The 17,505-nt window shown below is 45.6% G+C and overlaps 1 protein-coding gene across 2 annotated transcripts; it reads left to right on the forward strand.

Annotated features, from left to right (window-relative positions):
• The first annotated feature begins 312 nt into the window (after positions 1 to 312).
• Positions 313 to 14,053, forward strand: LOC134396012 (zinc finger protein 665-like). 2 transcript variants are annotated; one of them, XM_063122332.1, is made up of 6 exons: positions 313 to 414; positions 1,879 to 1,963; positions 3,371 to 3,521; positions 4,607 to 4,717; positions 6,334 to 7,979; positions 12,798 to 14,053. In XM_063122332.1, exons 2-5 carry the CDS (start codon positions 1,889 to 1,891, stop codon positions 7,959 to 7,961), a joined length of 1,965 nt encoding a protein of 654 aa, XP_062978402.1. In that variant the 5' UTR covers positions 313 to 414; positions 1,879 to 1,888; the 3' UTR covers positions 7,962 to 7,979; positions 12,798 to 14,053. The 2 variants fall into 2 exon arrangements, with proteins under 2 accessions (XP_062978402.1, XP_062978403.1); XM_063122333.1 differs by lacking the exon at positions 12,798 to 14,053 and having other exon boundaries at positions 3,371 to 3,497; positions 6,334 to 8,011.
• The last annotated feature ends 3,452 nt before the right edge of the window (positions 14,054 to 17,505 follow it).

Genomic DNA, 17,505 nt, shown 5'->3' on the forward strand with positions numbered 1-17,505 from the left:
GCTGGGAAATGTAGTCCCATGTGCTCCATAAGCCCAAGAACTGAGATTTGGGGTGGGGGTAAGCCTGGATGCATCCATGGACAGAAAAGCATACAAAATTCAAACGACGTCTTTGTTTAAAATAGGGACGTCAGAAACGTATGGGAAGGGCTGCGTCCTGAAAGGGGGAAGGACTACAATCCCCAGCAGCCACAGGGCATTTCGCCCGCCTGCTCCGTAAATAACCCGATGGCGGATTGGCTGAGATGGAGGGACCGGGTGCCGAGGAGTGGAGTGATTGGCTGAGGTGGGGAAACGGGTGGGGGGCGCATGAGCGCAGCAGCCCCAGGACGGGAGGGAAAGAGCGAGTGAGTTGCAAGAGCAGAACCGAGAAACTCCGGGGGAGCCTCCCAAGCGCACCTTCCGCACATGCAGGTAAAGGGGGGAGAAAGGGAATAAGGAGAGAGGGTCGGGAGGGCTTAAAAATGTTCCCCGGGATTTGGGAACACGGGGTGTCACTTCCCTTTGTCTGCTTGACTAACCTCCCCCTCCCCAAAACAGACACACACATACACACACACGCTTTTTAATAGATCTAGAGGGGAAAAGAAGTGACTGCGCTTTCGTTCTCCCTGTGTACTTGGGTTGGGGGAGGTAGAAAAGAAAAGCAGGAGATCACACCTATTTGTGATCTCTTAAAATGGTGGAGGCAGAAACAGATATAGTCTATGTAGTTTCTGAAAACGCCTCATTATGCTTTTTCGTTCTAAAAATTAAAACCAAATAAAAGCAGCTGTTCAATATATCTTGCATATGTTCAATATCTCTTGCATATGTTTCTAGAAACACAAAACTTAATTAAGAACATAATATACATATCCTAAAAACATTCTAGATTTAGGATATGTATATTATGTTCTTAATTCAGTTTTGTGTATTTTATATTTACTGCTGATCCCCACCTCGTTCAAAATGAGGAGGCGGGTAAGAAATAAGTTGTTGTTGTTGTTGTTATTGTTATTACTTTTGCTGCTTGATTTAGGGCACAATCCTATGCATGTTTTGACAGGAAAAAAACTCCTACAATTCCCAGCATGCCCCAGCCAGCCAGCCTGCCTAAACTTGCTTAGGATTGCTTCTTTATTTATTTTTGTTCAGTCAGGGCTTTAGTACTTGGGTGGTGAATAACCTAGAAGGAGCCTCATGATTTTGCATAATATGCCCCAAATCCACCCTCTGTAAAGACAGCTTGTCTCTTTACAGCATCAGTGTGATGCCTTAAAGCAGCCCCCCCCCCAAAAAAAAACTGGTGCCCTCCAAACGTGTTGGAGTACAACTCCTATTATCCCCAGCCAGCATGAAGATGCTGGGGATGATGTCAGTGTCCAAAACTCAATGTCTGTGATACAGATCTTCATAGTTGCTGTAGGCAAGAGGCAGGAATAGCAACTACATAGTTGCTGTAGGCAAGAGGCTGGTGTCCTTCAGCTGTTTTGAACTACAACTCATATAACTTCTGACCATTGGCCATGTTGGCTGGGGATGATGGGAGTTGCCCGTAATGTTTGGAGGGGACCAGGTTGCTTTTCTCTGCTGTAGATCAACAAATTCTACAATCTAACTCTGCAAGAAACTAAAAAAGGTGAAGATTATCTAGATCTAGCACGTAACTTATCCTAGCTCTGGGCTAGATGGAGCAAATGTCGCACTCCCACACGGCAGCTTTTTAGTGCATAATCATTGACACCATTCAGAATGGTGTTTCTTTCTAATCTCCCAAAATTACACATGTTGAAGATCATAAGAAACAGCCTCTCTCTCACTCTTTCTCTCTCTTTTTGAGACAGAATATGACCTGTATTTCTGTAATATTTGCCCTTTGCTTTCACCCCCCCCCAGAGTATGAAGAATGACGTCCGACTCTCAACTGAGGTTGCTGCCTCCTTCCGTGATAAAGCGAGAAGTTGCTATAGAGCTAAGCCTGGTAAGGAGGCCCTCACAGAACCATAGAATAGTAGAGTTGGAAGGGGCCTATAAGGCCATCAAGTCCAACCCCCTGCTCAGTGCAGGAATCTACCTTAAAGCTTACCTGACAGGTGGTTGTCCAGCTGCCTCTTGAAGGCCTCTAGTGTGGGAGAGCCCACAACCTCCCTAGGTAACTAGTTCCATTGTTGTACTGCTCTAACCGTAAGGAAGTTTTTCCTGATATCCAGCCAGAATCTGGCTTCTTGTAACTTGAGTCCATTATTCCGTGTCCTGCACTCTGGGATTGTTGTGGATATAAAAAAAACGAGAAGAGATCCTGGCCCTCCTCTGGGTGACAACCTTTAAATTATTTGAAGAGTGCTATCATGTCTCCCTCAGTCTTCTCTTATCCAGGCTAAACATGCCCAGTTCTTTCAGTCTCTCTTCACAGGGCTTTGTTTTTAGACCTCTGATCATCCTCATTGCCCTCCTCTGAACCCCCAGCTTGACTGCATCCTTCTTGAAGTGTGGTGCCCAGAACTGGACACAATACTCAAGATGAGGCCTAACCCGTGCCGAATAGAGAGGAACCAGTACCTCATGCAATTTGGAAGCTATACTTCTGTTAACGTAGCCCAAAATGGTATTTGCCTTTTTTACAGCCATATCACACTGTTGGCTCATATTCACCCTCTGGGTGCTGGATGCTGATGGTGAGGGAGGGGAGATGGAGAGAGAACGAATAGGACCTGTGAAAGGAGATTAGGGCCATAGCTAGACCTAAGGTTTATCCCTGGATCGTCCAGGGGTCAAACCTGTTCATCTAGGTGACACACAGGGGATCCAGTGCTCAGGCAGGGGTGAACCCTGGATGATCCCAGGATAAACCTTAGGTCTAGCTGTGGCCGAAATCAGCAGGGAACTTAAAGCATCGCTTCTGTTCTTTTTTCCAGTAACATAAAAAAGGTCTTTCCTGGATCAAAAGAAAAGCTTATGTCACTTAGCATGCCCACAAACAGGGCATGAAGGACATACCCCTTCCTTGTTCCTGGTCCCCAGCATCCAGTATTCAGGGGGTCCATTCAGCTATCTCTTGTTAAACCTGTATACCATTTCATGGCTAATCCTCTTGCAAGGTTCTTTAAGTTAATGGCCATCAGGACAACCTGAAACAGCGAGACACCGTTTACCAGTGAAGTGGTACATTTCTAATTTAGATAGCAGTATCCAGGGGAACGTGTATCCCCACCCACACTACACAGTCTGCATGAGGAAAGTTAGTCTGCATGCCAAAATCCTAGCGAGAACAAAATGGTGGATGTTGTAGTATGAGCTGTGTCTAAATTGAGCTGACTAAAGTTCTGTATTTGCAACTGAGTGTTTCTAGAGTTATGGAGGCTGAGCTTAAGCCTCTCTGTCCTTGCAGGGGCCGGTGACCTTTGAAGATGTGGCCGTATATTTCACGGAAGGCCAGTGGGCTCTGCTGGATCCGGATCAGAGGGCCTTGTACAGGGAGGTCATGGTGGAGAATTATGGGAACGTGGCCTCATTGGGTACGGAACTTGGTTTTCCATTCGGTAAGAGCTGGAAAGCTTGATAGTTTGATGCCCTTCACTATCTATTTTGTAAGATGCACCTGTGTACTTATTACTGTCTTTATTTCTTCAGTCAGCTTCTTCTCACCCTAACCCAAGAGATAAGGGCAAATTGCATGAAATAGTGACCTCATTTCCTCCTCGCAACAATATTCTCTGGTAGGCTAAGCTGAGGGGAAAGCCTAGGCGTTACAGTGCCGTCAGTCACATATAAAGTGGGGATTCGTTGGGAGTAGCAATAAAGGAGTCGAGGAGAGAGAGGCCATTGTCTCCTCCCCTGCACCACAGCTCCCTATAGCCAACAGCTCCTGGTATTTTTCTCCCTTCCTGTCTCTGATGCTCAGGGTGAGGTGGGAAGGAAGGGAAGTCCCAGAGACAACAGCCTAAGGAGAAGTAAAGGACGAGGAGCAGGAAAGATTCCGGGCCTCTTTCCTGCATCCTCCTTTTACTTCTGAAGCAAGACACTCACCGAATATGTAAACAGGCCAGATGTTTGATAAGAAATACGTGTCTCAGTCCTATCACATCTGATATGGCCCTAATTTACGTGGCAGGCCCAAGTGAATTTTAAACTGTTCAAAGCTTTTGTTTTGGATCTCCCAGTCTTTGGACCTGTTCCTCAGCCCTCCCCCATCATTGTACTACAGGGCCCTATGAGGTGAAGGGCAACTCTTTTCTATGCGAGTTTCTCCCTGCTCACCTGTGGAAATAATATTGCAGGCGTTGGCCTGTTGACGCCATCTCTTGAATGGAGCTTTTCCCTCAGGAGAATTCATTAATCCCCTTCCACGGGTCATTTTTTTTGTAAAGGACCAAAAATTGAGGAAAAAGTCAAAAATAAGTGATCTAATTATCTTTGTGAGGACCTTTGCGCTCCTCATTTGACCCAGAGAGTGTGCTTAAGATAGATATTGGAAATGTCTTCTTAGCTTTGTTCTGACAACAAGTCTTGTTCGAAAAGGTTGTCATGGGGCTTGCTCTCTGGAACGTTTTTTTGGCGGGGGGTGGGGATTGAAAGTTTTGACCACATCCCCTTAATATTCCTTGTTTGCTTCTTTCCTGGGAAGGATTTCCAGTCATCAAGCCTGAGCTCATCTCCCAGCTGGAACAAGGAGAAGTGCCATGGGTCCCAGATTTTCCAGGCTTGGAAGGAATGAAGAAGTCCACTGTCGAGTCAGGTGAGGGGTCCGTCCATGCAAGCCAACGTCTCTTGGGTCATTCATTGGAACTCTCATCCTTGCCCTTTCAAGGAACCGTTTTTGCGCTGACTCCTCTGACAACAAAGTCCCTGCACGTGGGGCGGGCATCTTGCAAAGAATTCTGGGAAATGTTTCAAGGCAACTTTTCAATTTATGCGTGACAGAGGCCTGGCCTCTTGAGCATCAATATTAGCTTTTGATTAAAACTTTTCTACTCCACCTTTCAACCAAAGATTCCTAAGGAATCTCACAATGCGCACTAGTCCCCCAGAAATGGGTGTGGGCTGTAAGCAAGGAGCGTTGTTTGCTTTTCCACTTCAGTCATGTGTTTTTTTGGAAGGAGCATCAGGACAGGTGTTTCTCCTTTCTTTCACCTGGGGACAAGAGGAAGGGTCCACCTGGGGACAAGAGGAAGGGTCCAATGACGGACATCTTTTAAAAGAGGAATGTGTAAAGTTGTGCGACCATTGATCAGGGTAGGCGAACTGAACCGTTAAGCCCCCCATGAACAAGGCAAAGCCAAAAGGTAGGACAGTAGACAGCTTGAATCATTGAATATAACTCCCTCAATCCCTGCAGAGTTGCTAAATCACTGCAAAGGCTCAGGCCTTAGCTAGACCTAGCAGTCTAGCGGGATGGAGGGGTGAAGATCTTGTGATTTTTTCATCGTGAGATCTCCCCCTCAGTTCACACGCAACGTGCGACAACCTCAGACGGAGAGGCGTTGCGCCTGCCTTTTTTTTTTAGTTAAAGGGCCAGCAGTGCACGAACACTTGTGCACAAAAGGTGAGTGATTTTTTTAAAAATAATTACTTTCCCCGCTCACCCCACCCCACCCCCGAGCGCTGCGCCCCGTGCGCGGGTCCAGGCTCCTCACGAGGAATCACGAGGAGCTGGGACAAACCGTGGCACCCCACCACACATTCTGTGGTCTCGGGCTCAGCCCGAGACCGCAGAAAAACCAGGCCTAAGGGGAAGGGCGAGATCCCAGGGCAAGGGAGGGATCATCCCACCCTGATCCCAGGATCCCCTGTGTGTCATGTGGATGCACAGGGACGATCCCGGGGATCACCCTGGGATTTTGCCCCGTCTAGCTATGGCCTCAGCTTTGTTCTCTCTGTCATTCGTGATTTGAAGGCTGTACTTCCCTTCTTTCTGGTCTCTTTCTAAGCTTGACCTCTTCTTCATTCTTACCTGTTCTTGGGATTTTTTAAAATCTTCTTTTGCCCACATGTCTCCTTTTTAAAGTTATGCTTATTGATTTTTATTCACGTTTGTGTTCCAGCCTAAGGGAATGTACAGACAGAAAACCTCCTATAATTCCAAGCATGCAGGCTGGGGAATGCTGGGAGTTGTAAGATTTTATTTTGTCTAAATATGCATAGAATTGCATCTCGTTTAAAAATCACTCACTCTTGGAGTGCTGTCTCCGACCTTGGAAAGGGTTTTCCGAGCCATCCTATAGTCTCAGGGATGCTTATCCAGGGACCATAAGATCGCTCTCAATGACTCAATTTCCTCTTCCAAACTGTTTCCTAGCTTTTCTTCTGTCCTCCGAAATAAATCTTGTTTCTCTTTGCCCTTTGTCTCAGCAGATGAGTGTAGGAAACAACTCTCAAGCATCGTTTGGGAGAGACATTTCATTCAGGAATCACATCTTCCCAAACATCAGCAAGTCCGTACAAGAAAGAAATCCCATAAATGCTTGGACTGTGGGAAATGTTTCGCACAAAAATCAAAACTTATGATCCACCAGAGGATCCACACAGGAGAGAAACCGTATAAATGTCTGGAGTGTGGGAAGCGTTGCACTACCAAATCTAATCTCACCAGCCACCAGAGAATTCACACTGGAGAGAAACCCTGTAAATGCTTGGACTGTGGGAAGGGCTTTGCTTGGAAATCACATCTAAGGATCCATCAGAGGTTCCATACGGGAAGCTCCCCTTATAAGTGCTTGGAGTGTGGGAGATATTTTCGTCATAAATCCTCTCTCATGGATCACCAGAACATCCACACAGGAGAGAAACGTCATAAATGTTTGGATTGTGGGAAATGTTTTGCTTGGAAATCACAAATCAGGGACCATCGGAAAGTCCACACAGGATTGAAGCTGTATAAATGCTTGGATTGTGGAAAGAGTTTTGCTCAACCCTCAATCTTTGCAAAACACCAGAGAGTCCACACGGGAGAGAAACCTTATAAATGCTTGGAGTGTGGGAAGTGTTTTGGTTATGCCACATCGTTTGCTATACACAGGAGATTCCACACAGGAGAGAGACCCTATAAATGTTTGGAATGTGGGAAGGGTTTTGCCGATGGTTCCACCCTTGCAAAACACCAGCGAGCGCACGCAAGAAAGAGAATCTACAAATGCTTGGATTGTGGGAAATGTTTTGCTCGCAAGTTATTCTTCTTTAGACACCGGAGAGTCCACGCAGAAAAGAAACCCTTCAGATGCGCAGAGTGTGGGAAATGTTTTGCTAGCAGATCCAATTTTGCGAGACACCAGAGAGTCCACACAAGGGAGAAGCCATACAAATGCTTGGAGTGTGGAAAATGTTTTGCTGCGAAATCGCATCTCACGAGGCACGAGAGAGTTCACACGGGTGAGAAGCCGTACAAATGTTTACGCTGCGGGAAATGTTTTGCTGATTCCTCAGCCTTTGCTATACACAGGAGAACCCACACTGGCGAGAAGCCCTATAAATGCTTGGAGTGTGGGAAGTGTTATGCTGATTCCTCAACCTTGGTAAAACACAAGAGAATCCACACAGGGGAGAGACCCTATAAATGCTTGGAATGTGGCAAGTGTTTTTCTGAGCCCTCAACTTTCTCAAAACACCGGAGAGTCCACACAGGAGATAGAACTTACAACTGTGTGGAGTGTGGGAAACGTTTTGCTGACAAGTCACACTTTGTGAGACACCAGAGAGTCCACACAGGAGAGAAACCCTACAAATGCTTGGAGTGTGGGAAGTGTTTTGCTGATCCCTCACCCTTAGCAAAACACCAGAGAGAGCACCCGGGGGAGAGAACTCACAAGTGCTTGAGATGCCAGAAAAGCTTTGCTCAAAGTTCAGACCTTATGAGACATCAACGAAGCTGCACAGCAGATAAACCTTATACATGCCTGATGTGTGGCGATTGTTTTTCTTCGACATCAGCCCTGATCATTCACGAGAGAGCTCATGTGGATGAGACCTATGGAGCATACTTTTGAGATATCAAAAATGTTCCGGTGAGAGATACTTTTTTAAAAAAATCTCAAAATGGGTCTTTACTCATTGATAAGGCATAGGCCAAGAGGCATCAATTGTTTTGGCTCTCTGAGCCCTATTTAAGGGAGTGTCATGGATGCTGTAACAAAATGGCTGCCATGGTGGGATGGGGGTGCTTATACATTCATAAGATGGCTGCCCAGAATGCAAACTGGTGAAATGAAAAGAAAATTAACTCGCTCAAGAACTTAAGTACCAGGCAGTGGTGGATTCTGAGCTCCAAAATACAAACCCCCTCTTTGGAATCAATCATTTTCTGTCCCAAAACTCATTCCGCAGAAGGTAAACTGATATGGCTTACATACAATTAAAGATGGTACTGAAGGGAAGCCATTTGCTTGGCAGTATGCCACTCTTCGAAATAAAAAATAAAAAAGATATTTTAAAAAAATAACAGTCAGGAGAAGCAAGGAGCTGGGCAGGCAAAAGGAGTGTTCATGAGCCAATTGTGCCCATGGAAACCGTCATTTTGTAGGCTCCAGTTCCAGTCAGGGACTCTCAACCCAATTTCAAAAGCCACCTGCATGCAGTCAGTCATGACTACTGGCAGGAAAGTTCTGATAGCCTTCTGCATGGGAAGAAAGGGAGCATGAGAGGGGGAAAGAAGGTGGTAGAAAGAGAAGAGGGGAGATTCACCACTGTTTGGCTCAGTTCCTGCCCACTGCTGGCTTTGGCCCTTCCCTTCCCGGAAATTGCTCCCCATCATGACCTATAGAAAATAGGTCCGCCCCTGCCCTATGCCGTAGTAGAAATGTTGCTACACTTATATTCTACAATTCATTCAAAGGGCTCAAGGCAACACACATGGTCTCTCTCTTCCTTATTATTATTATTATTAGTAGTAGTAGTGGTAGTATCCTGCCCTTTGCCCAATACTGGACCTCAAGGCGGCCTTACAAAATTAACATATACATTTTAAAACCTATGAAAAGAAATATACAAAAGTTTTTTTAAAAAATAAATATATTACAAGATTATAACATTTAAAATACACAACAATTTTACAAGTCCTTATCGTAGACGGAGACCCAGATTATTCGCCAAAGGCCTGCCAGAACAAAGACGTTTTTGCCTGCTTCCGAAAGCATATCAAGGAGGGAGCCAGTCTAGCTTCCCCGGGAAGAGAGTTTCCAGAGCACTGGAGCAGCCACCGAGAAGGCCCTCTCCCATGTTCCCCTCCAGGTGCGCCTGTGAAGATGATGGGACTGAAAAAAGGGCTTCCCCAGAAGTTCCCAAAGCACGGGCAGGCTCATAAGGGAGAATACGGTCTCTCAGATAACCTGGACCCAAGCCATATTTTATCCTCACAACAACCCTGTGAAGTAGGCTAGGTGGAGAGCTAGTGAGTGGCCCAACATCCCCCATTGAGCTTCATGGCTGAGTGGGGATAGGAACCTGGGTGGAGCGAAACAAGACAGAAGTGGTGGGCAGGTGGAGTCTGCTGGGCTTTTCTTTGATTTCAGAAATTGTTTGTTAATGGCTGTAATTTCCATGTTAACAAGTTCTGCCTTGGAAATGGGAAACATTGATTGTACTGCCTGTCTGCCTGATAACAAGCCTTCAAGGTGTCCGAATCTGGGTATAAAAAGAAAATTAAAACACAGTAAGGATTACAGAAGAAATAATGTCCTGGTGACTGCTTCAGGAACTTCAGGAATAATGGTGTGAAATAGCCTCTTTCCCATCTTTGGAAGTTTCTGCTGCTGCTCCCTAGTCTCGTCATGTTGTTACAAAGGAACAGGAGTGCCTAAATAACTAAGTCAGATGGTTCTTCCAGCTGTCTGTCCTGAAAATGCCTACATTTTTCAGGTTTATTATTATTTATTAAGGACGCAATCCTATATATGTTTAGATAGCAAAAGGTCCTACAACTTCCAGCATGCCCCAGCCATGCCATCTGGCCAATACTCCTGTCCTCTTTTTTACAACAACAGTTTATTGCAGTCAATAGACCATTCCAGCAAATAAAATTTTTACATACAAGCAAACTGAACATACCATTAACTATTAAAAAGTCAGGCGATCATAGACGATCTGAAAGAAATGGCCAAGTTCAAAAACTTGGCCACTTGCTCAGTGATTGATTTGTCTATATTACAAAGTAAAAGAGACGTTAAGAATTCAGTTGGGTGACCAGGATAAGATTGTAAAATAGGGTTCAGAAGATCGTTTCTAGCCCCTAGGTAAAATCTACAAAACAGTAAAACATGAGATACAGTTTCCACTTCACTATTGTTGCAGGGGCAGCATCTGTTGAGCACTGGAATTTTACTAAATCTGCCCTCCAGAAGTTTGGAGGGAAGGACATTAAGGGCCTTGCTAGACGAGGCCTTAGCGTGCCTTGAGAGCCAGTTTCCCTGCTGTGCGTCCACATGACGCACAGGGGAATCCGGCCCCAGGCCGCACTGAAGCCTCCTCTAACGCGCCATAAGCGAAGTCACTTATGGCGCGCCTTTTCTGCAGCTCCGGCTGCAGCTTACTCGCAAGTAGCTGCAAAAAGCCGCGGACTGGGCACAGCGGCGCTGTGCCCATCGGGGCGATGGGGGGAAGGCCGGACCTAGCAGGAGGGGGGAGAGCAGGCATCGGGGATGGCAAGGGGGGAGGGCAGGTGAGAGAGAGAGCGGCGGGCGCCGCTGCCAGGGAAATGCCTGGCGTGGAGGGGGTGCGCTGCTGCCCGGGGAAGCGGCGGGCGCTGCCGCCTGGGCAAGGCCAGGGACATGGAGGGCGGATGGCACAGGCATCAGGGCTGGGGAGGGCGGGGGGGGCTGGGGAGATGTCTTAGGGGTGCTTAGTTTTTTTAAAAACCGGACTTACCTGGTCCGGAGTCTTCAGGCCGCACGTGGCCCCTTTAAACTTTTTTTTAAAAAAGGCGGACGCTGCAGGGATCCCGATGTCCCTGCGCATCCCGCGTCTGGAAGCCGGGGCGGCGCGCGCTAACGTCATCGCGCCGTCACCCCGCCTCCCTGCCAGCTTATCCCGGCAGGTCTAGCAAAGCCCTAAGTCTGGCTAATGAAAATGCTCTCCTGTATTTAGGAATAGTCAACCAGCGTAGATAAGGCATCCCATCTTCACAAAAAGAGGCTGGTAGTCCTAGGGACAGGGGGGAACTTGGGCCCCGTGCAGCACTCTGAAGGACTTGCATATCTATATCAAGCCGCCTCTGTTTCACTACTGATTTGGCACTAGCTAAATCCCTTGATAATAGCATTTGTGGGGATAGGTCTACTGACTTGATTTTACTAGTCATGGCCTTTGACCAAGGAGATTCAAAGTGGTCTAACAGAATCTTAGATACTAGAGAATTAGATGGAGGTGCAAACTTACAGCGAAGCCCAAAATGGACAGCATGGATCCAGGCCAGGCAATTAACAGAATTCAGACCAACTTCTAGTTTAAGAGCAGCTCCAGAGACACACTTGTCCTCTTTTTTAATAAAATATCTATTGGTAAAACATAAAAAGAGCCCTGCTGGATCAGACCAAGGGTCCACCTAGTCCAGCATTCTAGTCACACAGTGGCCACTCAGGAAACCCACAATCAGGACATGAGTGCAACAGCACCCTCCCGCCCATGTTCCCAGCAGCTGATGTACATAGGGGTTAGCGAATTGTCTGAATGTCCTCAGGGTGGCTTGTCAACCACGCAGTGTGGCTTATTTTCTCAAACAAGCCACCTTGAGAGCCCATGGTTTGTTGTTGGGTTGTTCAGGGCAATTAACAAGCCACACTGGCCGTTTTTTTTATGACAGCACTGTGATGTATGGCTATGTAATGTGAGTTATGGTGCAGGTTGGTATGCATATTTATGGTAATTTTGTTTATGCCCTTTGTGTATAGTTAATATGGTAAGTTAGTTAAGGCGGGAGGGTGGGAGAGAATGAACGGAAGCTAGAGAGTACAGGGAAAATCTGGTGTTTTGGGATAGATCATAGAATCATAGAATAGCAGAGTTGGAAGGGGCCTATAAGGCCATCGAGTCCAACCCCCTGCTCAATGCAGGAATCCACCTTAAAGCATCCTTGACAGATGGTTGTCCAGCTGCCTCTTGAAGGCCTCTAGTGTGGGAGAGCCCACAACCTCTCTAAATTATTTGAGAATAAAAAGATCGTGGAGAAACTGAATGAATTCTTTTCTTCACTGCATAAGATATTGGACAGATACCTGTACCTCAGGAACGGAATCAGAGGAACTGAAGGAAATAGTTGTGACAAAAGATGAAGGAGTTAGATTAGGCTAAGAATAATTGAAATATTAATTTCAGAGCTTTCATTGGACACACAAATAAAACTCCTTTGCCATCTTATGTGAAATTAATAAATTATAAGTTCTTTTGTTCACAGCATACAGTGTGGCATCTTTCATCATAGGTAGCCTCTCAGTAAGTCCAAAAACGTTAAATAAAGGTTATACAGTGGCAGCGGCATTAAGGGAGTGGTCGAGAAAACAGTGTTCCTCGAAGTGGGTGTGAGTGGATGCGAGTGTGTATAAAGGGAAGGGTTGACGTGTTAAGGAGAGACCCCTCTTTTACACAGAACAAACGTACCCATAGCCTCAGGGAAAGGACTCCAAGGGGAGAGGTACGACACCTACCCTATGGAAAACATGCTGCGTTCAGACAACACGTTAATCCACAGTTCAACAAACAACCCACAGTTCAAGACAACCCGCATTCAACCACTGAGTGTGGGTAAGTGTGTTGCATGAACAGCTCTTCCATGTAATGTGAAGATCAACTCTGAATGGCTCTTTCTCTATTTTTCATCCTATCGTTTTATCCAGCAGCCCTGCACTTCTGCCCAATGGAGGAGCCGCTCAGGAAAGAATACCAGACAAATAGCTTCCACATTGAGGAAATGGCTTTGTTTCAAAGGGGAGAGAGCCCTGTTCATAACAAAAGGATTTCTGCAAAAGGCACAAGTCTTAGAGATGCTTGAGGCGTGGCAGAAGATGGATTGGACCCAGAGAAGTGAGAGCAGACAGGTGAGGGGGCTTTCCTGGCCCCTTCTCCCAGCTGCAGCCTGTTGTGTCCCTCAAAAGTTGGGACCCTCTGGAAGGGCACGGAGCCCCGGGGGACTGCAATGGGGCAGGCAGTGACCAGAATTCAGGGAGGCTGGCTTGTGCAAGCAGAAGTGCCCGTCTGCTGGCGGGAGACAACTTTGGATCCAAGTTATCTATTCAGGAAAAGCCTTGGCTGGGTTTAAATGAACCATAAGAACTTAAGAGCCCTGCTAGATCACACCAAGGGTCTATCTAGTCCAGCACTCTGTTCACACAGTGGCCAACCAGCTGTTGACCAGGAATCCACAAGCAGGACATGAGTGCAACAGCACCCTGCCACCCATGTTCTCCATCAACTAGTGTAGACAGGGTCACTGTTTCTGATACTGGAGGTTGCACTTAGCCATCAGGACTAGTAGCCATTGATAGCCTTCTATTCCAGGAATTTATCCAACCATAAATGTAGCAGCCCTTCTGGAGTGGATATTTGGATCAGGATCCTGTTTTTCTTGACTTCAAGTGGGCCTGCACAGCTGGGAGCTCTTTCTGTTCCTCTTTCTTTGATGTTCTGATGCTGTATTTTAAGCCAGCTTTCCAAAAGACTGTCATTCTCCAGCGGTGTTGGACTGCAACTCCCATTGCCCCCTGCCAGTGTATTGTCTGGGGATGATGGGCATTGTAGCCTGACATCTGTGGAGGATGCCAAGCTGGGGGAGTTTGGCTTATGTTGTTAACATAAGCCAAACCGTTCAACAACAACCTACACCAGGTGGGTTAGCATGTTGTGTGAGCCCAGCCGTATGCAAGAGCATCCCCTGACCTTTGGCAATAGCCTAGGATGGTGTTGCTCAAAGTGAACCGGGCATGCTGTCAAAGAAATGCTGTTGATATTCTTGTTGCAGCTGGGCCTGCTCTTTTCAGATGGTCTGCTTTGCTGTATATGTGAGTGGGACAAAAGCAGCAACTAGAGTTTTGTGAATCGCCCAGAGAGCTCCGGCTATTGGGCAGTATAGAAATGTAATAAATAAATAAATAAATAAACTATAGCAACAAAGGGCAAGACACTTATTATTATTATTATTATTATTATTATTATTATTATTATTAATTTATATAGCACCATCAAAACACTGTATTTTGCCATGGAGGTGGAAAACTTTCCTGATCTGTTTATTAACAAGCATACACTTTTTAACAGGTGAAAGGCCAACCCTAAATTTCATAGAATTTGGTTGGAGTTCCTGGAACTCACTGAACCCCGGTGGGATATTTTACAGCATAGGCAGGCAGAAGGTAGAGCTGAAGTTACAGGTAGATCAGCAAGGACTTGTTTAACTGACAAACTGTTCAACAATAGCAGCAACTTAAAGGTCACGTGTACACCAGGTCTCAAGTTATGCTGCTGAAATGAAGAAAGTGCGGTGGGGAACCAGAGATGGATTTTTGTGTGGAAAAACTGTTGAGCTCCATTCAGTTCTGGTACTCAAATTCGTGGCCTCAGGATTCTTTAATTACCCATTTATGTCTTTTGCACCAGGCTATGGTCAGTGGATCTGAGGTAATAATAATAATAATAATAATAATAATAATATATTTAAAAAACCATAAAAGTAGATCCCAGAAGCCTGAGGCTTGCAATCCCTGTTCTGCACTAATATTATCAACTCCACTTTCTTTGTTCCTTCTCTAAATTTGGCCAGAAGCAAATTTGTTAATTTATAATTGTGGACTAGCAATTAATCGAGGGTGTGTTGGAATTGGTCTCAGGCAGATCTGGGTGAAGACAAAATAAGGAAGAAAAGTTCTCTTCAGACTTTTTAAAAGCATTTTTTTAAAAAAACAAAACGAAAACAAAACCCTGTCAGTATTACAAACATAAACCCCAGGTGTAGATTATTTTCTAAATATAAAGTGGTAACGTAACCACTCCAGGAAAATAAAGTATCTTTCCTCAGCCTGCCGGCCTTCAGATGTGTTGGACTACAATTCCCATGCTCCCCCTCTTATCCCATCTCTTACCATCTAATTAGTATCTTGAATGAATACCTGTGGATTCTGTCAAAAGCCATAACTGTAGCAGGCCCCTTTTAAAGCAAGCACAAATATGCTACAATGAATGTGCAGCCGGCACTTCACTGGTTGATGTTGGGGGCGCTTTCTGTGTGCTTAAAAGAAATGCACCCTACTTGTCACAGCAGGAACAGCATCGTGAGGTCACAACCTCCAGATGCCCGCATGCATGCGCAGACTGCTGAACTGTCTTCCACCGGCTGTATATTGTAGTCATTGGCTGAGTAATTGCTCGTCTTGCACTGTCTTTTGAAGCAAGCTGTTAGTAAGCCTATCACCATTGTTTTAATTTATGTAAGGCACAATCCTATGCATGTTTAGACAGAAAAAAGGCCTACAACTCCCAGCATGCCCCAGGCAGCCACACTGGGAGTTGTAGGCCTTTGTTCTGTCTAAACATGCATAAGATTGTGCCCTTCAATGATCTATTGGGCTTCCACAGATTGCTTTAATCTCACAATGGATCTGGTCAAAGTACTTACTACAGAACACGTACTAAAGGCACAACCCCATGCATGTTTAGTCAGAAAAAAGGCCTACAATTCCCAGACAATGGAATTGCCAATTTAATACTCCCCCCACCCACCCCCAAGGCTTTGCAGTAAGTATATCTGAACTGGCAAGGCTCAGAATAAAAATCAAATTTGCTTTACTACACTTGGGAACTGCAGTAAAATGTTGCAGTATGGAATGCTCCTTTTTGCAGAGTCGCAGCCAACTGGTCATGCTTTCTTCCAAGATTCTCCATTCTTTCACCTTCCCCATTCTGCTTTTCTGTCTCCCACTCTCTTCCCTGCCCCGCACACAAAAAATGGAGCCACCATGGAGGCTTACTCCTTGTGCTGTTTTTTTTTTGGGGGGGGGAGCTGCTTCCCACCTTAAGTTCTTTTTGTTAATGATTTGTTTTTACTTTTACAAACCTTGTAACTCACTGACGCCTCCCTCTTATGTGTGTATGGTGCCCGTTGGTCTACAGAAGTCTTGACACTTGGGAGAACTGAGATCATTGCAACTATTCTGGAAATGTGAGACCTGGCTGCAACGAAATGTTGCAGTATGGAGTGCTGCTGTTCATGCACTCCATTTCATTCCCCACCCCTACCCCAGTTTTCATGTCTGTTTCCCAACATTCAGCCACTAAGCATGCTCTGTCCTCATTGGGCCGTTTTGGGGATCTCCCCCATCACCTTGGTAGGCCTAGCTGCTTATACCACCCTGGCCCCTGCTTTTAAGTTTAGTTTCCATTTCCCTTAGCACACAGTATTCCTGATGCAGCATTGCTCCAGAGCATTGTGAGAAATTAAAATGGAAATTAGATCCAACCCCCTGGGGCTATTTGGAACACCCTGCCCTACCAGGGAAGCCACCCAGGGTCCACTGATGGAGGAAGGAACCCACCAGTTGGCTTTATACCCAGGGCCTCTTCGTAGGATGGCTATTTGTACTACCCTATTTCTTTGATTCTAAGACACACTTTTTCCCCATATAAACATCTCTAAAAATGGGGTGCGTCTTAGAATCATGGGTGTGTCTTAGGGGTTTTTTTTTTCTGTTGGTGGTACTGAAATTAGTGTGCGTCTTACAATCGATGGCGTCTTACAATCGAAGAAATACGGTACTTTACATAGCACAGTCCTTTACATAACATCAGCAGGGATCTTCAAGGTGCTCATGAAGAGTTGGCACCTAGATGGCAGACTGAGCAGGCAGACAGGTCACATGGCCCCTGTCTTGCCCACTTTGTTGCCATGAACTGTCTATTTAGATTATGATTATTTTGAAATGAGCATCTTTCTCTATAAATTAGTATATGCAAAACTGTGTCCTCTTTTGACCTTTTTTTTGGGGGGGGGGTAATGTGTTTCCTTTTTTCTTTTATTGTCAATGCTTAAGAGGCCACCCTAAACCTGGAGTTGGCCCCAAGCAGCACACTGGCTTTTAATATCCTTGGGTACCTATTTATTGTTTAATAAATGAGTTAGGCTTTAAGGAATCCCAACATTCTGTGTTGGTTTTGCTGTAACTGACTTAAGACAACTACCCCTCTGGAAATGACTTGCATACATGTGCATTAAATGGATGACTCTAACCATGCATATTCCCACTTCTTCAGAGAGTGCTCAAACATCTGAAGAAATGACTTTAGTACATGAAAGCTTATGTCAGAATAAATGTGTTAGTCTTTAAGGTGCCACGCGACTCTTTGTTGTTTTTGCTGCGATAGACTAACAGGGCTACCACACTCGAAATTTCACAGTTGGCTGATCCATCCAAAGGCATCACGTATTTTCTTAAGAGAACTAGACTGTATGCACATTCTGCAGTTGTTTAAAAAGTATTCAGCAGAGCTCCACAAAAAACAAAATAGGGGTCATGGTAATTGCACAGTGGTAGCAGAAAGCAGGAGTACAAACTGCCC

Source organism: Elgaria multicarinata, chromosome 3 (genome assembly GCF_023053635.1).
Source record: "Elgaria multicarinata webbii isolate HBS135686 ecotype San Diego chromosome 3, rElgMul1.1.pri, whole genome shotgun sequence".
In the NCBI taxonomy this organism is placed as follows: Eukaryota; Metazoa; Chordata; class Lepidosauria; order Squamata; family Anguidae; genus Elgaria; species Elgaria multicarinata.

Excerpts from the sequence above, each read along its gene's own strand:
- LOC134396012 (XM_063122332.1), top strand. The coding sequence starts at position 1,889 with ATGACGTCCGACTCTCAACTGAGGTTGCTGCCTCCTTCCGTGATAAAG. Across the intron at positions 3,522-4,606 it reads GGAACTTGGTTTTCCATTCG|GATTTCCAGTCATCAAGCCT; the intron begins GTAAGAGCTGGA and ends TTTCCTGGGAAG. Across the intron at positions 4,718-6,333 it reads GAAGTCCACTGTCGAGTCAG|ATGAGTGTAGGAAACAACTC; the intron begins GTGAGGGGTCCG and ends TTGTCTCAGCAG.